The sequence below is a fragment of the Euleptes europaea genome, chromosome 4 (assembly GCF_029931775.1).
Source record: "Euleptes europaea isolate rEulEur1 chromosome 4, rEulEur1.hap1, whole genome shotgun sequence".
Classification (NCBI taxonomy): Eukaryota; Metazoa; Chordata; class Lepidosauria; order Squamata; family Sphaerodactylidae; genus Euleptes; species Euleptes europaea.
Genome location: NC_079315.1, coordinates 16,603,790 through 16,627,104, shown reverse-complemented (window position 1 = coordinate 16,627,104; position 23,315 = coordinate 16,603,790). Strand labels below are relative to the sequence as shown.

Below are 23,315 nucleotides of genomic sequence, written 5' to 3'. Positions count from 1 at the left end.
TCTCCAGGTATTTCCCAACCGGGAGCTGGCAACCCTACCAGTGGATGAGAATAAATTTTAAAGTGAATGAACATTCAAGTCACCTTCAGTTTTGTGTTTGAATCACAGATGGGGGACATGCAAAAACCAACATCTCATCAGTTGTGCCTTAGTTCTACACCAAATGTTTAGAAAGCAACATGAAATACAGATGGGGAAATGCCCTTGCATGGCTTGATGTTTGAAAATTTGCTCACATGCAGCTGCCAGTGTTGGTTTTGTGGCCAACGCACACAGATAAGGTAAACCACAGAGGTATCGTCGACAGATAGATTTCAGAAGTGGGATACAATGCTTGTACCTGCTGTGATGTCAATTAACTCCTTCAAATGCTGGACAGCTGATACAAGTACTTCTGATGTATTTCTGGCAGCTACCAGCATCTCAAAATTCTCCTCCAGTGTGTTCAATGTATGTAATACAAGCTTCTTAACATAAAACTCAGTCACAACAAACTGAAGGATAAACAGATAAAAAACAGCTGTTTAGTTACTTTGACAACTCCTGTTTCCCCAAGTCATTTCAGGCTGTCTTAAAAGCTGAAGATCTAAATAAAATGCAGAAAAAAGATCTTACAGTAATATTTTACAGCAGTCCCAGTTGAACAAAATGAGAAAGACTCCGATTTGTACATGTCCACTCCCCCTCTTAAAGCCTTCCAAGTTGGCGACCGTCACCACATCCTGGGGCAGGGAGTTCCACAGTTTGACAAAGCTTCCAAATGAGACCTCTCAGATACTATGGACCTTACCATGTATAGGCAGATTATGGCAAGCACGGCCATGCAGATCATTCTGCTGGGGAACCGAAAGCAAGGGTCCCATTCGTACACCTTCCTCTGAATCCAGGATTTCTGAAGCTGCCTGTTGGCAAGGATAGACAACACGGTGGGCAATCACAGAAGGAATTTTGGTTGGCAGAGAAGAAATGTCTCCTAGATTACCCTCCCTCCTCAGTGTTTCCCTTCCGTCTAACCCCATCTCATAAAGCAGGGGTGGGGAACATCAGGCCCGGGGGCCGTATAAGGCCTGCGAAATCATTTGGTCTGGCCCTTCGTGGGTCCTGGCAGATCTCTAGCTCAGAAGGATCTAAGACTGGCGATCCGCCCCCTCCCACAGACAGGAATAGCCTCTATTCAAGGCAGATGTGTTTGTTTTGCCGAGAAAAGGAACCTTCTTTCCCCCTTGCAGTAGAGTCATTAGCTATGGAGCTGCTAGGACCGCCCAAGAAACTGTGTTTCTCCCAGGCCATGGAGAAATGTATTCCCTCTGTACAAGAGGGCTGGGGGCAGAAGTGGCGACAATGGGGGGGTTAAAGGGGGCAGGGCCAGAATGTGTGTGGGGGGAGCCGAGTTCTTAGACAGTGTGTCCTCATTTCATCCCTGCAGGCAGAGGTAGCAGGAGCTGGCTGTAGAATATGGACCCGATCATGCGGAGCAGGAGCAACTCTGGCGTGCGGCTGGACGGCTACGCCTGGCTGGTGCAACAGACCATCCTGTGCCACCAGATGGGTGAGTACACCACCGGTTGGATGCCTGCCTGCTTGCCCGCACCAGGGGGGGTCATCTGGGCAGCTGTCTGCTTGGGGCTTGGTCGGTACCCCCTCTCCCTTCTGGTTCTTTCCTTTCTAAGTCCTGCAAAAGATGAGTAGGGCGGGAAAGTGCCGGATCGGGGTGTTACTGGACTGGGCTCCTTTGCCTACAATCCCCAAGCGGCTTGGTGCTCTCTCCGGCTTGGGTTTGCTGCCCTGCCTGAATCTCTCGGGCCCAGCTGGGGACGGCAGAGCTCGAAAGCGAGTCGCTCTACGTGGCACACACTCGGAGCCGTCTCTGGTCGTGCCTCTTGGCTAAGTGTTTGACCAACTATAGCAGGCTAATTTTTAAGTTGATGATTTTGTATGGCCCGCGAATGATGTTATAAATATCCAAATGGCCCTTGGCAGAAAAAAGGTTCCCCACCCCTATCATAAAGTATGGAACCAGCTACGGAGAAGTTCTCAGCAGGTATCTGCTCTCTGCTGCAATCCAGCATTTTAGGATTTGGTTATCACTGCTTCTTAATGGGTCTCTTCATTACATTTACTGTCAGTCAATAAATGTTTTCCCCCACTGCTCAGCGAGGTTAGCCATTAATCAGGAAACAGCTCTGAGCGATAGGACTAGATAGACAGTAATGAAGGAGAGAGTGTCAATTGTTCTCATTTACATTTTAGCAATCTACTTCTACACTTCATCTCAAGAGCAAGCGGGACAAGGTGATTATGGGTGAGCAGGGACCATACCTTCACCCTGACCCCTTTCCCCCCACAGTTTCATCTCCCCTCCCAGGCTAAATCTCCATGTATTTCCCAACCTAGAGCTAGCAATCCTAGCTGCAACTCACATCCCTTCAGCGATATTTTCTGCATGGAGAGGAGGAGAAGGAGGAGGAGAAGAAGAGTTGATTTTTATATGCTGACTTTCTCTGCCACTTAAGGGAGAATCAAACCGGCTTACAACCACCTCCCCTTCCCCTCCCCGCCACAGACACCCTGTGAGGTAGGTGGGGCCGAGGCAGCGTGACTTGCCCAAGGTCACCCAGCTGGCTTCGTGTGTAGGAGTTGGGGAAACCAATCCAGTTCACCAGATTAGCCTCTGCCGCTCATGTGGAGGAGTGGGGAATCAAACCCGGTTCTCCAGATCAGAGTCCACCACTGCAAGCCACCGCTCTTAACCACTACACCACGCTGGTGATTACGCAGCATGGAAGAGAGGCAATACACTGGTGTTCTGAGTCTATGCACTAGCATTGATATATATGCGTGCTAGACTCAGGATTGACTCAATCCAGGAAGCCACATCCTTCAGTTTGCAAAGCTGTCAATGATGGGGGATTTTAGAGATCACTAATTCATAGGGGCAGAAACCTTAAGAATTCTAGTGCATATCTGTGCTCACTAACACTTTAAAAAAGCATCTTCCCAAAAGGCAGAATAGGGACACTGTTATACTAGGGCCAGGCACCAGAAAACAAGGATGGTTCCAGGTAATTAAGGAGTCCTAGGGTTGACAACCTCCAGGTGGTGGCTGGAGATCTCCTGCTATTACTACTGATTTCCAGGCAACAGAGATCAGTTCCCCTGGAGAAAATGGCTGCTTTGGCAACTGGACTCTATGGCATTGGAGTCCTTCCCCTCTCCAAACCTTGCCCTCCACCCCCCAAAAATATCCAGGTATTTCCTAACCCGGAGCTGGCAACCCTATTAAGGACAGTGGGATTGGATGGAATAACTAAGAAGACAAATGGAAATGGCTTGTTGAAGACTGAAAGGGGGAAATGCCCGGGAACTGAATGATCCTCACTGCCTTGGGGGCTTCCCCATCAGCTGCTGGACATGATAAATCTGATGAATCTCTGGGAATGACGTCTCCTCCTGTATAGGGGAAGGAAAGAGTGCTTATTATCTCACAAACTATGCTGCTCAGTAGTCATATTCTAAACAATAAGGGCAGGATTGATCTCCTGAATGACAGAAGGGGAAAACAGTCCACTCCTTAAAAATATACAACCCAATACATGAGGGAACTTCAGCAGTTACACAATACATATGCAGTAGATAAGAGCAAGAGTCCAGCAGCAACCTTAAAGACAAAATTTCTGGCAGGGAGTGAACTTTCGTGAGCCAGAGCTCACTTTTTCAGATACAGCTAGAATGTGATTCCATCTATCCTTAAGTAGAGACAACAAGTGGATTAGATACACAATGGCAATGTAAATGTCAAAAGCAAATAAATGAGATTAGCATACGTGATTGGATTAGGTGTGATATGCAGGGGGGTAATAGGCATTGAGAAACTAGCATTGGTAATGAGACAGGAATCCCAGATCTCTATTAAGTCCAGGAGAATGCATAGTCTTGAGCTTCATTATTAGTTGTAATTCAGCAGTCTCTCTTTCTAATCTCCCTTTGAAATCCCTTTGTAAGAGAACTGCATATGCTTTATACAAAGCTGCTCTGCCTTCTCTGTTTGAGGCAACGCTAAACTCATCAAAGTCATCTCCAAAATTATCAAACTTGAAGGAGTCTTCAGACTTCCCATGTTTCCCATCCTACAGGATAGGGTTCAGAGATTTGCAAAGGTGCCCAGCATCATGGGATAAGGATTTTAGAAATATATGGTACATGGCAAGTGAGGTAGAGGTGCTTGGAAACTAAAACATCTTCTATGCCCAGAAAGAACAGCTGTGTTTTAAGGTCCTGGAGCAACTTGTATAAATTTTCAGTGTATGGAGAGAAAATGGGTGAGGGAGGTCTATTGGCTAGTGTTAATGTCACCAACATACTTCAGCCATGCCCCTGGGAGCAGTTTTATAACTGTTTTGAAAGTGTTGCAATTTTTTTGTGTGGGGGTGTGTAAGATGTAGGATGGATATGTATGTGCATAAAATCATATATTTTACAGGAAGGAAGGAAGGAAGAAAGGAAGGAAGGAAGGAAGGAAGGAAGGAAGGAAGGAAGGAAGGAAGGAAGGAAGAAAGAAAGAAAGAAAGAAAGAAAGAAAGAAAGAAAGAAAGAAAGAAAGAAAGAAAGATCATCAACCCACCTGAAGCATGAAAGGGGAATTGAAGACTGAAAGCTGATTTCATGTTCAACTTGCACACATGAACATGTGCAAGGCCAGTCAGAAATTTGCATTCAAACCAGGGGGTACAGAACCCATTCTGACCTCTATTCAGAAAGTAATTGCATGAATGAATGAATACTCACACTTGGAGGATCCAGATGGAGATGGACCCGTAATGCTTTCACCAATATGTAGATAAATCTGCCCATCAGGAAGACCAGGCAGAGCAAGGAAGGCCAGTAAAAAATGATTTTTTCATATTCCCCCACTACCTGTGCAAAAAAGGTTTAATTAAGAAGAGCACCTGCCAAGGCTGTAACTGGTCAATACTATGCCCAGGGCAGATGCCCAGTGATTACCCCTCCATACCAAAGCACCACACTGCATTCTGATTGGCAGAACTTGGGCCAAAGTCACCTTTCCAGCTCTCTCCTCCTCTTCACCCCACAAAATGCAATCGCCTATGAGCTTGCAAGGGTGCTACCACACCCAGCCTGTTTCTCTCATTAGTCTGCACTGGTCTGCGCCATCCTGGAAACACGCCTAGATATTCCAAACTGGGCAGCGGGGGAGAGAAAACTTGGCGAAATTAATTGCAATATGAGTGGATTTGTCGAGCACCCCCTGAAGTCCTTTCGCATCCCTGTCCAAGTTGTGCCGAGGGCAGATGCTGCTATATTGTGCCACCCAAGTTATGCTGTTAGCACCTGCAGGTAATATTCCTTCGTTGCCCAGAGATGATAGCCCTGGAACATTTGCCAACTGTAAGGCAGGACAAGCTGGTGAGAGATCAGAAGAAGCTGCAGTGCAACAAGAACTACATTTGGACAGCAATAAAATGCAGCCATTTGTACTGAAGTAATTCAAGGAATAGAAATATGAGGGGAACTGTGAATGGTACATTTTCATTTGTATTGAGGGGAACTGTGAATGGTACATTTTCATTTGTATTAAATCTTTTCCTGTTATTAGAACCTGATCAGAGCAGCCACTTATAATGCAGAAAGCATCCAGGCCATGCCTGTTGAGAATCCAAGACGGTCGACAGTCTCAGAAAGATGGGTGCTTGCTTTGCTGCTCTTAGAGGGGAAAAGAAGAGTTGGTTTTGATATGCCAACTTTCTCTACCACTTAAGGTAGAATCAACCCGGCTTACAATCACCTTCCCCTCCCCACAACAAACACCCTGTGAGGTAGGTGGGGCTGAGAAAGTGTGACTAGCCCAAGGTCACCCAGCTGGCTTCGCGTGCAGGAGTTGGGAAACAAATCCAGTTCACTAGATTAGCATCCGCCGCTCATGTGGTGAAGTGGGGAATCAAACCCGGTTCTCCAGATCAGACTCCACTGCTCCAAACCACCGCTCTTAACCACTACACCACACTGCTAGATATCTTGTTCAGCTAGTCGCCCCTTGCAGTTGACCAAGGAAGATTAGCAGTGCAAGATACATAACACAGCTTACTTTTAGTGACCCCAGCAAGGGGATTTCGCGTGAGAATCAGCGGTAGTTCACCATTGCCTTCCTCTGCAGACCCTTCCTCAGTGGTCTCCCATCCAACTACCAACCCTATTTAGCTTTCAAGATCTGATGAGACTGTGCTATACCATGCTGCCTTCCTTCCTCTGTCCAAGACAGACAGACAGACAGACAGAAACAAAAGCCAGCCTGCCTACAACATTCTTAACCAGGTCATTTTTTTTTTCCTGTTCTGGTACTGTGACCTGAACATCCGGGCTCGGATCCCAAGGTAAATATCTACTGCCAGAAAGGATTTCCCTCGGTGGGGTGGTGCTTCCTTCCCCCTTCCTGCCACAGCCAAAAATGGTCTCCAAAATGTTGTTCTAAGAGGTCCCCCAGGAACAGGAGAAGGGATTCAAAGGCCTGCGGTGGGAGGGGGCGCTTTGCAAAAATTGCCCTCCCCTTGACATGTGGAAATTTCCCACTGAGTCCAACACCTTGTGTGAGAGCTTTGATCTCCTTTTCTGGATCACAGCCATCCCTGAAACCAAGTTGGTTTACAATGATGGTTCGAAGAATGAACTGTATCACCCAGTCCAGGTTTCATTTCTGACTAGATGGTTTCGGGCAAGTCACTCTGTCTCAGCTCCTCCTATGGAGCACGGCGGCAATAATTTTGGCCTGCTTTTGCATGTTTGTTGTAAATAGGGTTGCCAGCAGCCAGGTAGTTGTGAATTCAAAGTGAAAGCACAAGCAAAAGTAAACCCACAATAAGGTTGCTACAATACAATACTGCTGTTTAGAAAAATATATTGAAACGTCTTACTTTGCCGTCCATGCATACAAGGAAGGCACACTCCCTCGGATATTGAATGAATTGTGCACAGAAGGACTAAGAGCTTGAAAAAGTTTCACATGAAATGGAATTATACCGGATTTCCATTACACAATATCTTGTCTCCGTTGCCTGATTGTTGCAATTTATATGTATGGACTTGAAACGAATTGAGCATTTTTGCCTATACTTACCATTTTGTAATGCTTTTTGCGTCGTTATAAAGGGTCTATATTAGACCAACTGCAAATTTCCTGTTTGCTCAACTGAGGTTGTGTTTGTGAGATTTTTATTCTCAATATATTTTCTCAATATATTGAGAAATTCTCAATATATTTTCAATATATTCTCAATATATTTTTCTAAACAGCAATATTGTATTGTAGCAACCTTATTGTAGGTTTTCTTTTGCTTGTGCTTTCACTTTGAATTCACAACTCCTGAGTAGCACCTGTAGCCGGTTTTGACTACTAACAGCCAGGTAGTAGCAGGAGATCTCCTGCTAATTCAACTGATCTCCAGCCGATAGAGATCAGACCACCTGGAGAAAAATGGCCGCTTTGGCAATTGGACTCTATGGCATTGAAGTCCCTCCAAACCCTGCCCGCTTCAGGCTCCACCCCAAAATCTCCCGCCGGTTGAGAAGAAGGACCTGGCAACCCTAGTTATAAAGCAGGGGTTCCATAAGTTTTTTGAGCCTATGGGCACCTTTGGGATTCTGAGATAGTGGGGTGGGCACAGCCACCAAATGGTCCTCTTTGGATGTGTGCAAAAAAGGGAACATGTTTATCTCTTTAGGAATTTGATTATAGCAGCTACGTTGATTCTGAGATTCTAAAATTTAAATTTTAGCTTTACATGGTTGCAGAATGTAAATGGCTGCCACAGCTTATCTTGGTGGGTGTCAGTGGGTGCAATGGTTCCCCCAGACCCCACGTTGGGGACTCCTGTTATAAAGAGTACAAATCTGTGAAGTGCTTTGAGCTCAGAGGAAGAGAGAGAAGGAGGAGAGGATGTTAAGCCAAGGTATTTGGATTTCATTTCATCAGCGCTAATCAACCTAAATCCACATTCTTTAGCTTAAACAGTGAGCTTGTTGGACTGCCCATCTCTGTAATCCACGGTTTCCTTCCCTCTAACCCTACTGGCTGTTATAAAAATAAAGGAAATCAAACATTTTAGGATCATTACATAGCCATACTTACTTGCCCGTGTGGGCACTGTGCAATGTTCAACACTATGACTGTAAACCTGAAAACCAAACAAACGAACCAAAAGATGGATTCCTGTTCATTCAAATCATGAAGTTCTTTAGGCAAGGAGACAAAATCGGTTCCACATTGCTGCTAGGGTTGCCAACCTCCAGGTGGTGGCTGGAGAGCTCCTGCTATTACAACTGATCTACAGGCGACAGAGATCTGTTCCTCTGGACAAAATGGCCAGGTTGGCCATTAGACTCTATGGCATTGCAGTTCCTCCCCTCTTCAAACCCCACCCTCCAAAATCTCCAGGTATTTCCCAACCCAGAGCTGGCAACCCTACTTATTTTACTTTTTCTTCAAAACCTCATATAAAAATATCTGCCTAGTGAGGACCGTGCATCTGAAGCACATGGGTTCTTGTCCACAAAAGCTTATGCTGGAATAAAATCTTGTTAGTTTATATAGTTTATAAACTCTTGTTTAGTTTTGCCGCTAATTGTAACAGAGTTACTTATGGGGAACTTTTTTAAAAAAAGTGGAGCTCCTCCATGTAATAGTAGCATGTCAGGCAGAAGTTCAACAGGCGAGTGTTCTCCCATCATGAAGATGCAGCGATGGAGAAAGCTGCATGCTCAGATTTTTACGGCTCGCATGCACATATTCCTGCACATCCCTGCCAAGAAAAGTGGTTGGCAACCTTAATAGCACATAATGCTTACTTAGTGAATGACCATTGTGTGGCAACAGAATCTGCAGGTAACCCTGTGAGACTCAGTTGGGGAAACTATATTCAGGGTTGCCAACCTCCAGGTCAGGCCTGGATTGCTCCTGGAATTATAACTGATCTCCAGACTATAGAGAAAATGGCAGCTGTACTCTAGGGCATTAAGACCCACTGAGGTCCTTCTAGGATTGCCAGATCCCTCTTCACCACTGACAGGAGGTTCTTGGGGCGGAGCCTGAGGAGGGCGGGGTTTGGGGAGGGAGGGACTTCAATGCCATGGAGTCCAATTGCCAAAGAGGCCATTTTCTCCAGGTTGGAGATCAGTTGTAATGGCAGGAGATCTCCAGCTAGTACCTGGAGGTTGGCCACCCTAGCTCCTTCCCCTCCCCAAACCCTGCTCCTTCCCCAGGTTCCACCCTCAAATCTCTAGGAATTTCCCAACCCAGAGATGATAACCCTAATCTTGGTGGTAATGCTTTCCATTTCAACCTATTATCCCCCTGAAGATAAATATGGCCCAGAAAAATAGATTCTGTGAGGCTCTCTGTGTGCCCTTCCTCAAAGCCCACCATCTCTGAGTGGCATTCAGGCCAATATATCTTAGGCTACTTACCAAGACCCTGTATAAAGGAATCCAAGTGTGGCTCCTGTGATCTGGAAACGTGTTGAAAGGCAAGTGAAAAATGGGTAGGAAGAAAGGCCGACTTCCATGGCACAGACTAGAATCACAACAGCTGCAAGAAGATAGAAATTGGGTCCAGAGACCCTCAGTCATGGCTGAACTGGTTTATGCAGCGGGGTGAAATTTCTACAAGGGAATTTTTTACCTCGAGCCCATTGGGGCACTTGCACGGGGAGGTATCCTTCTGAAAACATGATCATGACTTTGTTGGCCGTGGCTCCAAAGGCGAAAGCCAGCGACCACCGATTCTGGAATGCCCCTACAAAATCCAAGGGTCTGTGAACGAGAAGATATTGGAACTGGATGAAAAAGTGTCAGCACTTGATGAGCAGTTACATGTTGCCTGATTTAGGATGGCAGAAATGTTTAACTCAGGGGTGGGGAACGTCAGGCCCGGGGGCTGTTTAAAGCCCACGAAATCATTTGGTCTGGGCCCTTCGTGGGTCCTGGCAGATCTCTAGCTCGGAAGGATCTAAGTCTGGTGATCCGCCCCCTACCGCGGACAGGAATAGCCTCTATTCAAGGTGGATGTGAGCTTATTTTGCTGAGAAGAGGAACCCTTTTCCCCCCTTCCAGAAGAGTCGTTAGCTATGGAGCTGCTAGGACTGCCCAAGAAATTGTGTTAACCCTTTCCCACCTGGCCCATGGAGAAACGTATTTCCTCTGTACTACAAGAGGGCTGGGGGCGGAAGTGGCGACAATGGAGAGGTTAAAGGGGGCAGGGGCAGAATGCGCGCGCGCGGGGGGGGGGGTTCTTAGCCAGTGTGGCCTCATTTCATCCCTGCAGGCGGAGGTAGCAGGAGCTGGCTGTAGAATCCGGCCCCGACCATGAGGAGCAGGAGGAACTCCGGCGTGCGGCTGGACGGCTACGCACGACTGGTGCAACAGACCATCCTGTGCCACCAGATGAGCGAGTTCGCCACTGGTTGGATGCCTGCCTGCTTGCCCGTGCGGGGGTGGGGTCATCTGGGGCAGCTGCCTGCTTGGGGCTTGGTCGGCTAATTTTTACGTTGATAATTTTGTATGGCCCCACCCACGGAAAAAAGGTTCCCCACCCCTGGTTTAACTGAACAGAGGTGAATACAGAAGAAACATAGAAGACTACAGAAGAAACATGGAAGAATACCGAATAAATTATCTGGCAGCAAACCATAGAGCAGGGTGAGAGCCAAATAATGTAGGTAATAAGCAATGCAAACTAGGAACTGAAAATCTAGGCTTTGATTCACACATTCATGTTCAGTTTGTCTGCACTTTCACAGAAAGTACCAAGGAATCACAGGACAGTATTTATTCTACATTAATGTGGCCACAGTAGCACTTAGTCAATTTGCTGGAATTAAACATGGGTCTTTTATGCATGGCTGTTACCCTTGGCGTCACCCCTCCGACGACTTCAGGTCTTTGTTTGGATTATGCATGCCGTTTCCAACAATCAGAGGTCACCTCCCCCTGTGTTTGGCCCGCGCTTGGCCCACGTTTTTAAATTTGAGATAAAACAGGTCCCTGAAAGTCATCGGAGGGATGACGGCGAGTTTAACAGCCATGCGTAAAAGTCCATGAAAATCAGAAAATAATACTCTGGTCAGTTCTTGACCATTTAGTGTGCTATTCTGATGCCGCTTAGCATACAAAAATGGGATAGACTGCAAAACTGTCATTTGCCTGGGCAGTGCGAAAACTTGGGCTGAACCCACTTTCATGTCCTTCTGGGGCAAGTGAATGGATGCAGCCCAAGTGAGCCAGTAATCCTAGAGGTGTTCCTATGGAGAGAATCTGCCCTGCACATTGAGAATAATAATATTAATAGCTTTCATCTAAACAGATGCACTAATAAATCAGGATATTCCTATGTTCCCCCCTGTAATTTTATTCCTTGGGCCAGCAGACCTTTATGAATAGCTGATGGAAAATGGGGGTCTGCAATGGGAGGGGCAATTGGCTAAAATGCACCCCCCCCCCTCTTCAAGCAACACAAGTAACCTTCTGTCATAGGGAACTAAGCTACAAGGCAATGATTAGCAGACGTAAATGGTGAAAAATTACAAGTGCTGTAGGCTATGGCATGACCTGACCTGGATGGCCCAGGCTAGCCTGATCTCGTCTGGTCTCAGAAGCTAAGCAGGGTCAGCCCTGGTTAGTATTTGGATGGGAGACCACCAAGGAATACCAGGGTTGCTGTGCAGAGGAAGGCACTGGCAAACCACCTCTGTTAGCCTCTTGCCATGAAAACCCCAAAAAGGGGTCGCCATAAGTCGGCTGCGACTTGACAGCACTTTACACACACACACAGGCTATGGCAGGGTGTCAAACATCAGGCCTGAGGGCTGGATCCGGACCCTCGAGAGCTCTTATCCTACCCGTGAGCCAGCTGAGGCAGCCACCCCAACCCCAATCTGGCCTGGTCCAACCAAGTGATATTTACGTCTTATCCAGCCCTCTTAACAATTGAGTTCGACACCCCTGGGCTATGGGTTAAAAGTGGGTCTGAAGTATGAGAAAGGTCAAGTAGGGTTGCCAACTCTAGGTCAGGAAATCCCTAGACATTTGGGAGTGGAGCCTAGGAGGGCAAGGTTTGGGGAGGGGAGGGACATCAGCGGGGAAGAATGCCATAGAATCAACCCTCCAAAGCAGCCATGTTCTCCAGGGGAGCAAAACTTTGTTGTCAGGAGATCAGTTGTAGTAACTCCAGGAGACCTCCAGGCCCTAAAGTCAAGACTGAGCTCTGGAAGCATTCTTTATTCACTCTTTTGATGAAACAAAGCAAGTGGGATTTTGAGTCAAGGTGGAGAGGTGGCTGGGTAATTTTCTTTTTTAAAAAACCTCACTTATATTCTTAGCCTTCCCAGAGGCACCCACTTGACCACAGTTGGAAATCTTTGGCTTTCTCTTATGTGTTCCAACCATGTTCATGTTGTGGCCCATGAAAGTCATCATGGCAGACATCTCTGAGCTATATGCCCACATGTTATGTGGCTCCTATGGGGGGTCTACCTGGTTGGAATCTGTGTGTGGAAAGTTCTAGGTAGCAGAGGGCCTCTAAAGACTCACATCAGAATCCCACACTGTCTCTTGAGAAGAGGCCATTTTTCATCGATTGGCCTTCCCCTTGGTCTTTTCTCAAGGCATGATAGCACTATAATGATGGCGACCTGCAAGAAGGGAACAAAAGACATCGATGGGAACATGCCACACCATACTCCTGTCGACAATGGGAAGTCGTCAGTATAATGGTCAACTTACTGACGGAACAAGGGAATAGTGCAGGAAGTGTTGCAGGTCAATCGAATTTTTGCAGGTTTCGTTCTTCGGCACCCTGCTCAGGAAACACAAAGGTAGATAAACAGACATTATCTGAAGCTACAGGAAGGTTCCATCTTCCCCAAAAGTCGTTCTGACTGGGTCTTTATATAAAACTCAGTTTCTGCTGGGAATGTCAGGAGAACGACACAGGAGACACAATATGGAGAACATTCTCCATATTGCAAATATACCCCAAACTGCCTTGCATCAATTTCCCACACCCTTTCTAAGTGAGACGTTTTTGAGAGCACCCTAAACATGAGCCTACAGAAGTGATTCCCATTGTGGTGTCCATGGGGGTGCTGACATCCGTTGATGTTTCCAGGATCCCTTGTGTCCATCCCCAAAGCAAAGAGCCGGTATAGCCTTTCCTCCTCCCCACTGGAGCATGAAGAGGTTCAGAAGAGCATAGCAGGCACCCCCTTTATTTCTGCAAGTAGTGCCCACTCCATCATAAGAGAATGCTTGGCTTGGGACTTTTTAAAGTATTGTGTGATTGACCCCGCACCCCATGACAGCCATTTGGTGGTTGACTGCATACTTCATTTGGGGGTGGCAGCCCTTACGTGTTCACAAAATTCCATATGTACCAACAGGCTCAACAAGGTTGAGGACCCTTGGTCTACAGAGAAAATGTACCATAATTCCAGTGGGCATTTATAAGGTCATGCCCTGACCACATTCTGTCATCACAACAAACTGTGGTTGTTTCAGACACAATTCGTTGCACAAATCCTGGCTTGTCCACCTGATGTATACAGCAGATGACTTTTTATTCATAAATCCGGCTTGCCTCCTTCTCCACGCAGAAATCTAGGGTGCTACCCCAAGCTCCTTTGTGCGGCCCAGCTGTTGGCAAAACCTCCTTATGTAAGCAGCCTACTTGCTAGCAGTCGGCTGTGATAAAAATGGGAGGGGAAAGAAGACTGTCTTTTAAAATTATTTTTTAAACATTTAAGGCTACCTTGGCCCCCGAGGGATCTAAAGAAGCTTACAAAGGGGGAGGGGTTACATTACAAAAAAAAACACCCACCACCCATAAACAAATCTCAACAAGTTGACAACAATAAATGTCATCAACTGGAAGGCCGTTGTTCCAAGATTCAGCCCAAGGACTCCCATTATGGATCCCCAGATCCTCCTCGCCTCCCTTGCTGGAGCCCACCAATGACCAGGGAGCCCCTTTGCCTTAGAACTGGTGGGGAAGGGGGTTTAGTGCCCTTAGAGTTCCTTAGCTCTGCCCACTCCATTTCTTTGAGCTCCTCTCAAAGATTAACGCTTTGTACCCCACAGCTTCATTCTCCAGAGGCAACGTGTGGAATGGCCTTGAACCAACCGCCAAGTAAGGTCATTTATGCAGGGCAGTTTCCCTTGCGGTCACCCCACGGACTGTTTCAGGGCTTCCTTTTGATTATACATGTCTTTCTAGACCACTGGTTCCCAACCAGGGGTCCGTGGACCCCCAGGGGTCTGCGAGAACTAAATTAAGGTCCGCGAAACAAAGTTATAAACCCATAATAAATTAATATTTTCAATTAAAAGTTCTCTATTATAAAATATATATTCAAATATTATTCTAAGTTTAATGTTTAACTAACAGTTATGATTAAAGTTTATTTTCAAATTCTTGGAATTTTTATTTTGAACCTTGGGGTCCCTGCACCAAACAAAAAAGTCCTAGTGGTCCCTGGTCAAAAAAAGGTTGGGAACCACTGTTCTAGACTGTCAGAGGCCGTCTCGCTCTCCCTGCACATTTCACCCATGTTTTCCGGATGCTGTTTTAGCCAAAATCCGGAAAACGCGGGAAAAATGCTCAGAAACACACAGGGAGCGCGAGGCGACCTCAGACGGTCGGGAAAGCTATGCGTAATCAAAAGGAAGCCCTGAAGCAGTCGGCGGGGTGACCGCGGGGAAATGCCCCTGCATAAATGGCCTTAGCCTGTGTCCTGCTGGCCATAAAGATTTTTGATTATGTGGCATTCCCAAAGCCTTTTGCCAAATTAAATTTGCCTTTTACAGTGTTACGAAGGGGTTTTCCCCCCTGCCGCTCTCTTTTAAATGTCACAGATATTCTGACTTCCCTTATAACTAATTCCATTTTACTTTATAAAATTACAGTTCTGTGCTGGGAGGAGGGTTGCCAACCTCCACACGGTGGATAGAGATCTCCTGGGATTACAACTGATCTCCAGGCTACAGAGATAAGTTCACCTGGAGAACATGGCCGCTTGGGAAGATGAATTCTATGCCATTATACCCCATTGAAACCCCTCTCCTCCCCAAACCCCTTTCTAAACTCCACCCCCAAATCTCCAGATATTTCCCAACCCTGAGCTGGCCACCCTGGGGGGGTCTTTCACAATCTGACCACCTGCACTAGCTTTGACTAATGCTTACTGGATTTGCTCCCCAGACATTATACAGGTTCTTTGATTATTATTTTTTAATCAAAAGATTGTTCTAAGGTTTTCACTGGTTTGGACCCCACTGGGATGCCGAGATGGTTTCAGTGCTGGGTCAAAGGTGTGAAATACATATTCCATATGCATATCCCATGTCATCCACAGCCTCCTGTTGAGCATTGCTGCTGAGAAGGATTTGAACCCAGGATTCTCTTGCATGACATTCTGTCACCTGCACCCCACCGCATTCAATCTGCAGCTGAATACAGTGCTGTCTTTAAGAACATAAGAACATAAGAAAAGCCCTGCTGGATCAGGCCAAGGCCCATCAAGTCCAGCAGTCTGTTCACACAGTGGCCGACCAGGTCCCTCTAGGAAGCCCACAAACGCAGCAGCACCATCCTTCCTGTGTTCCACAGAACCTAAGATAACAGGCATGCTCCTCTGATCCTGGGGATAATAGGTATGCAGCATGACTAGTATCCATTTTAACTAGTAGCCATGAATACCCCTCTCCTCCATGAACACGTCTACTCCCCTCTTAAAGCCTTCCAAGTTGGCAGTCATCACCATATCCTGGGGCAGGGAGTTCCACAATTTAACTATGCATTGTGTGAAAAAAATACTTCCTTTTATCTGTTTTGAATCTCTCACCTCACCCTCCAGCTTCAGCAGATGACCCCGCGTTCTAGTATTATGGGATACACCCCCCAAAAAATCCAATTTCTTTTTTAAAATTTCATTTATGATTAATTTATTTCCCACTGCTGTTTTCAGCCTGTTGCTCTCTACTGCAGAAAACAGCAAATTCCTGGTTCTCTTTATCTGATCCACCATGATTTGATGTACGTCTGGCAGGGGAAATGGCAACAGACGTATCAACACAGTTAAACTGTCTGCAAAGTGCAATTGAGAGACAGCCAAAGGTCATGCTGCTAGCAGAACACCGGTCTTATTGACAAATGCAGGCCGGAGCCTGGTATGTCGAGCTCAGTCAGGACTGCATTGAATGCTCTGTACACAACAGTCACCTCTCCTGATTTTACCTCCTGCGTAGGGTGGAAAACCAGCTGGGGGGAAATAATTAAGATTGCCAAACTCCAGGTGGTGCTAAACAACATAATATGGTACCCATTATGTGTGTGTGTTAAGTGCCGTCAAGTCACTTCCGACTCATGGTGACCCTATGAATCAACGTCCTCCAAAGTGTCCCATCCTTAACTGCCTTGCTCAGGTCTTGCAAACTGAGGGCCGGGGCTTCCTTTATAGAGTTGATCCATCTCTTGTTGGGTCTTCCTCTTTTCCTGCTGCCTTCAACTTTTCCTAGCATGATTGTCTTTTCCAGTGACTCTTATCTTCTCATAATATGTCCAAAGTACTACAGCGTCAGTTTAGTCATTTTAGCTTCTAGGGTCAGTTCAGGCTTGATTTGATCTAAATCCCACTGTTTTTTTCGCGGTCCAGGGTATCCGTAACACTCTCCTCCAACACCTCATTTCAAAGGAATCTACTTCCTTCCTATCAGGTTTCCTCATTGTCCAGCTCTCACACCCATACCCATTATACTGAATGTGAATACCAATTTATCATACAATTTCTGTATATCTATATGTAGTTTTATTTTTATTTTTACAAATAACAAGAGGTTGTTAATGTTAGCAGCAATATATAAACATGTTTGAACTAATATAAAGTATGTTTTTACAAAAAGTTAAACCAGAACACAGGTTATAATACATCAGATAAAGATATAACAAAAGGGCAAAGGTCTTAAACTCTTTGTTCAGTGTGCATATAGCTAACAAGCTGAAGCCTTCTTGATGTATTCTTGTCTAGTTGAAGTACTAGATATATCAGGTGAAGAGTCACCAGGTGCAGACAAGTTCCCAGGTTTGTTCTTGCTTTGTTTGCCATTGCCTTCCTCTGCAGAGTTTTCCTTGGTGGTCTCCCTTCCAAGAACTGATCCTGCTTAGCTCCCAAGATCTGATGAGATTGGGTTATACACTACCATTCGCATTCCACATCCCTGTTAGGACAATAGACCGGAAGGAAATGGATGCTTAGCTCTCCCCCAACCCACTGGTTCTCCCCTGCAAATGCCCCTAATCATTTCCCCCCAGCTCAAATGCCCCCTAACCATTCCCTCTCCATCTTTTCTATGGCATGCTGTTGATTCACTATAATGCAGGGGTGGTCCAGAATCCAGAACGGCAAAATGTGGGCAGCCCTACCCAAAGCGAGCCTCACGATTGCAATCTCACCGCTCAAGCTTACCATGTCTCTGCGGAGATCGTTGTGGCCATTGGGGAGAAGATCTGTGCCAGAAAGACGTACGCAATTCTAGATTCATAAGTAAGCAGTTATACGTCTGCCGGGTATTTTGGTATCCTGTTGTCCATCCGGAGTCTTGAACAAAGCAATCTTTGCTTCTACCTTTGACCATTCAGGTCTATAACGACAGGGTGTAGCAATTCTCAGTTTTCCCCAACTCACTGTGGGCAAAAAGCAAACATTTAGTTAAACATTGACCTCGCATTAGCATAAAGAGGGTATTCTGCAACTCTTCTGTGAAATACTTTGAGAGGTTTCCTTGTAAGTTACAGACGCTGTTACAGTTCAGAGCTATCAGTACCAACCTCCCACAAACGGTGACAATACCAACAATGTATGAAAGATAAGATGGGAGAGTGTGAAGGCTCACAAGATACAAAGCTGTTGCCAGCGTGGTGTAGTGGCTTGGAGTGTGGACTCTGATCTGGAGAACTGGGTTTGATTCCCTACTCCTCCACATGAGCAGCAGACACTAATCTGGTGAACTGGATTAGTTTCCCCTCTCCTACACACAAAGCCAACTGGATGACCGTGGGCTAGTCACAGCTCTTAGAGCTCTCTCAGCCTCACCTACCTCACAGGGTGTCTGTTGAGAGGGGAAGGGAAGGTGATTGTAAGACGGTTTGATTCTCCCTTAAGTGGTAGAGAAAGTCGGCATATAAAAACCAACTCCTCCTCCTACTACTACTCCTTGTCCTTCTTAACATTGGCCATTTATGCAGGGCTGTTTCCCTGGCGGTTACCCCACCAACTGCCCCAGTGCTTAAGCATGCCTTTCCCGACCATCAGAGGTCGCCTCACTCCCCCCACTCTTTTGTGCATGCTTTGCCCATGTTTTCGGGATGCTGTTTTAGTGAGAATCCAGAACACGCGGGCAAAATGCAGGGAAATGCTCAGGGAGAGCGAGGCGACCTCTGATGGTGGGGAAAGGCATGCATAATAAAAACGATGACCGGAGCAGTCGGGGGGGGGGTGACAGTGAAGAAACGGCTAGTCCAAACACACATTTAACTGTTCCAGACCTCGGCTGGAAGGCTGCAGAGAACTTGCTTCTTGCCTCTCTGCCAGAAGGCACGCAGCTCCACTCTCCAGAAGTGAGAGGAAGGAAACTTGGGCCTCTGCCACTCACCAGAACAGACCAAAGGCCACAGGTTGGCATTGTTTTAGTCTGTTGCAAGCCAGTTTAATTATTCCTTTATTTAAAAATAGGGAATCTCCAACGAGGCATCTGCTGTTATCAGCACTGACTTCCAGGGTGCTAATTTCCAGCACAGTGTTATCAAGCGACATTGCTGTTATCAGATATAAATGATGCTGTTACTCTGCGGCAAAATTTATAGGGGCAATAATTAAATACCAAAAGAGTAACACTAAGTAAGGCATTTACTTTGTATTCTGCTCAAGGCTTTAGCTGTATGAGCAGAGAGACAGACAGACAGACAGACAGACAGACAGAGAAATAGATGGACACACACACAAAGAGAGAGAGAGAGAGAGGGAGGGAGAGGGAGGGAGAGAGCGATTCCTGCAAACCTCATCAAATTTAATTTGGTCCCAAAGCATGAAGAAAACCAAGCCGTTATTTTCACTTGTCAATGGGCCATTTACAGATATTACTTTCATATCCTGTCACCTGGCCTCAAAACAATGCTTTGTCTGTGATGAGGAATCATGTCTGGATTTTCCGTGGGAGACGGAGGAGCTTTGCTTTGCTCACTGCAAGCTTGGAGCCAGGGCCAGGCTGAGGGTTGCCAACCTCCAGGTGGCACCAGGAGATCTCTGGCTATTACAATTGACCTCTAGATGAACAAGATCACCCAGCTGACTACTTTGGGGCTTCCTCTTGCTTATGCACGTCTTTCCCAACCGTCAGAGGTTGCCCTGCATGTTTTGCCCGTGTTTTCTTGATCCTGGCTAAAACAGCATCTGGAGAACATGGGCAAAATGCGTGGAAATGTGTGGGGAGAGCGAGGCGACCTCTGACAGGCAAGGCATGCAAAATCAGAAGGAAGCCCTGAAGCAGTCAGCAGGGTGACCACAAGGGAAACCGCCCTGGATAAATGGCTTTAGTTTCTTGGCTGTTTGACCCAGGTGATTAAGCTCAGATCAGGATTCCCCATAGTGCCTACCAACACCGTTGCTGGTTCCCCCCAAATGTTTTTAGAATGGGGGAGGCTGGAGATCTCCCGACTATAGAGAGCAGATCCCTGGAGAAAATGGCTGCTTTGGAGGGTGGACCTTATGGCATTATGCCCCACAGAGGTCCCTCCCCTCCCCAAACCCCACCATCCCCAGGATCTACCCCCAAATCTCCAGGAGTTTCCCAAGAACAGAGCTGGCAACTCTACAACACGTCTACCCAATGCAGCGTGGTGTAGTGGTTAAGAGTGGTGGTCTCTGATCTGGAGAACTGGGTTTGATTCCCCACTCCTCCACATGAAGCCAGCTGGGTGACCTTGGTCACAGCTCTCTTAGAGCTCTCTCAGCCCCACCTACCTCACAGGGTGTCTGTTGTGGGGAGGGGAAGGATAAGTCGGTTTGTAAGCCGGTTTGATTCTTCCTTATGTGGTAGAGAAAGTCGGCATATAAAAACCAACTCTTCTTCTTTTTACCATTTCATGCAACTGACTGTGGGCTCTTGCCCATTAAAGCTTATCCTGCTATAAATGTGCTAGTCTTTAAGGTTCCACAAGATTGTTTGTTGTTGTCCCCGTATTATAGTTACTGTGCTATACTCACATTTCAGAGTTAAAGCTCATTGCAGTCCAAATTTTAAAACCCCGACCTGCAGCTAAACCCAAAATACCCCTTCACCGACACGCACCCCTGCACAAGTACAAGCGCGCACACGCATAAGGTATGACAAGTTTTTGTATTCAAACGTACCAGAAGTCCTCCTTAGAATAATCCATGATTCTGCTTTCCCAGCTTGGATGAAAATGCAAGAAGAAAACAGGTCGCCCTCCTTAAACGGTGTTCGAAGGAATTGCATTGCTCTCTGTTCACAGCGGTTGTCTGCTTTTACTCTGGCACCTTTTGCATTAGGCCTTTTATTCGGGGATGTTTCCCCATGGTCAGCCCACCCCCCTGCGACTGCTTCGGGGCTTCGATTATGCATGCCTTTTCCGCCTGTCAGAGGTTACCTTGCTCTCCCGGTGCGTTTTGCCTGCATTTTCCAGATTCTGGCTAAAACCACAGGGTAGTAGTCACCAGCATTCTGGGCTTTTAGCTGCTTCCTGTCTACCTCCTGCTGCCCTCCCCCTTCCCTCCACATTATTTACAATGCCATTCTATCACCAGAGAAGGAGCAATGACCTGAAAGGAGAAAGAAAGCTGGAAGAGATGAGTTGGAGAAAAAGCTGGAACCTAAGAAAATGATTTGCAAAGTTCCAGGGTACAGGTGGGGTCATGTGTTGGTAGTGAGAAAGGAACTGGGTTGTCTGAACGGCAGAGGGCTGGAGAGCCGCTGCGGGTGTGAGTAGACAAATCTGACTTTGATGGACCAAGGGTCTGATTCAGTATAAGGCAGCTTCATGTGTTCGCATGAAGCCTGCTGGGTGACCTTGGGCCAGTCACAGTTCTCTCACAACTCTCTCAGCTCACGCAGAGGCAGGCAATGGCAAACCACCCCCGAATGTCTCTTGCCTTGAAAACCCTACACGGTTGCGTGAGAGCTATGATTTGATGGAGTGCACGCACATTAAGAGGGAAGACGAATACATTTCTCTCAGATCAGACCAAATTTCACACTCCCAGTTTAAAAAATGTTCCAAGGGCTCGAGCTGACCAGATCACGTTTACAAACTCTATCCAAATATGCTGGGCCTGCAAATTGGCCTTCTGGAACAGCAGAGGGAAAAGAATTTAGCAGAGCGAGCATGAATGCTCTTCTATAATGAGGGATCATTAGGTCTTTTCAGTGGCTCGGGATAGCACAACAGGTAGGGTTGCCAGGTCCCTCTTTACCACCAGCGGGAGGTTTTTGGGGCAGAGCCAGAGGAGGGTGGGGTTTGGGGAGGGAAGGGACTTCAATGCCATAGAGCCCAATTGCCAAAGCGGCCATTTTCTCCAGGGGAACTGATCTCTATTGGCTGGAGATCAGTTGTAATAGCAGGAGATCTCCAGTTAGTACCTGGTGGTTGGCAACCCTAACAACAGGAAGGCACTCTGAAGAATGCTGGAACAGATATTACTGTGCCCTCAATTAGGTACTTGGTCCCCCTAATACCTTACAATGGATTTCCATTAGAATTGAGTGCATGTCTGTAGGGTTACGGTTCGAGCCCCTACCTACAGTCTAGACTCTAGGGTGGCAGGTTTCACACTAGCTATCCTTATAAAAGTACGGGTGGTCTAGTCCAGGGTTTCTTAAACGTTTTCCACTCGCGGCCCCGTGTATATATGTATATAAAATAGGTATACAAATCAAATATTAGCTGATAATAAACCATAAAGAAATTTATTTTAAAACAATTCTTTGGTATGCATATAATTTTACCATTTCCTGTTGCCAAATTTTTCGCGACCCCCCCACATTCAGTTACACAACTCTATATGGGGTCGTGACCCACACTTTAAGCAGCTTTGGTCTAGTCCTCCAAACTCCATTGAAATGAACACATCAGGTGGCTTTTCATAGTACAAATTTGGGTAGAAAATACAACACCCACATTGAACTTGCCATGTGCCTTATGGCTGTGCATTTCCATGCACTCAAGCATTCCCTTTCACTTTGCGCATTATGGATGGATCAGATGCACTGAAGAAATCAAGTGTATGTAGCAGCTGCAGTGTACATAACCACTGATCTCCGCTCTTTCCAAGACTTCTGGGACTTTCTGCTCAGTCGATAGAACTGTTGCTGAGAGAAGTGGAAAGGAGGAAACTTTCCAATGATTTATTTTTATTTGCTTGATTTACAGTCCGACTTTCTCACCGAGACTAAAGGCAGGTTATACAGTGTAAACCAATACAATCAATAGGATGAAACATCTAATACACAATGTAATAGGTCTAAGGTTACAGAAATATGAAACAAAGCATAAAGTGGTAGACATGATACGTCAAACAATGCAGAAAATGTTATTATATAAGTAGAAAATAATGCAGCGAGAGCCATATAATACATACAGCAAACAGATAATACTTACTATACACAGTAGTATAGTCCACAGTCACATTCTCTATAAAGCCATGTATGGCCTGGGACCAATATACTTTAAGGACCACCTCTCCCACCTACCCGTACACTCTGGTCAACTTCGGAAGCCCTGCTTTGGTTGCCCCGCCATTTGAGGCTAGATGGGTGGCAACATGAGAAAGGGCTTTCTTGGTCGTAGCACCAAAACGTTGGAACTCTCTCCCCAGGGAGATTCATCTGTCTCCCTCTGTTGGTGAATTCCGCCAGCAGGTGAAGACTTGTTTCCTTTGCCATATCCCCAATAACAGTTACTAACCCTGCTCCCTTGTTGTTTATGGCCTTTTATGCTTGGCTGTTTCCCTCGTGGTCAACCCTCCAACAACTTCAGGTCTTTGTGTTGATTATGCATGCAGTTTCTGACTGTCAGAGGTCACCTCGCTCTCCCCCTGTATTGCCCTGCGTTTTGCCCGCGTTTTCAAATTTGAGATAAAACAGGTCTCTGAAAATGCGGGGAAAACATAGGAAAATGCAGGGGGAGAGCAAGACGGTCAGAAACAGCATAATCAGAACAAAGACCCGAAGTCGTCGGAGTGGTG

General features: G+C 46.4%; 1 protein-coding gene across 1 annotated transcript in view; it reads right to left on the bottom strand.

Annotated features, from left to right (window-relative positions):
• The window catches only part of LOC130476927 (stimulated by retinoic acid gene 6 protein-like), a 37,051-nt gene that overhangs the window by 12,774 nt on the left and 962 nt on the right, over positions 1-23,315 (bottom strand). The window contains exons 2-10 of the mRNA XM_056848939.1: positions 12,787-12,859; positions 12,595-12,695; positions 9,689-9,819; positions 9,475-9,595; positions 8,141-8,186; positions 4,786-4,914; positions 3,380-3,450; positions 791-902; positions 341-494 (exon numbers count right to left, since the gene is read on the bottom strand). Coding sequence (XP_056704917.1) covers positions 341-494; positions 791-902; positions 3,380-3,450; positions 4,786-4,914; positions 8,141-8,186; positions 9,475-9,595; positions 9,689-9,819; positions 12,595-12,695; positions 12,787-12,859 — 938 coding nt within the window. The remainder of the gene's footprint in view (positions 1-340; positions 495-790; positions 903-3,379; positions 3,451-4,785; positions 4,915-8,140; positions 8,187-9,474; positions 9,596-9,688; positions 9,820-12,594; positions 12,696-12,786; positions 12,860-23,315) is intronic.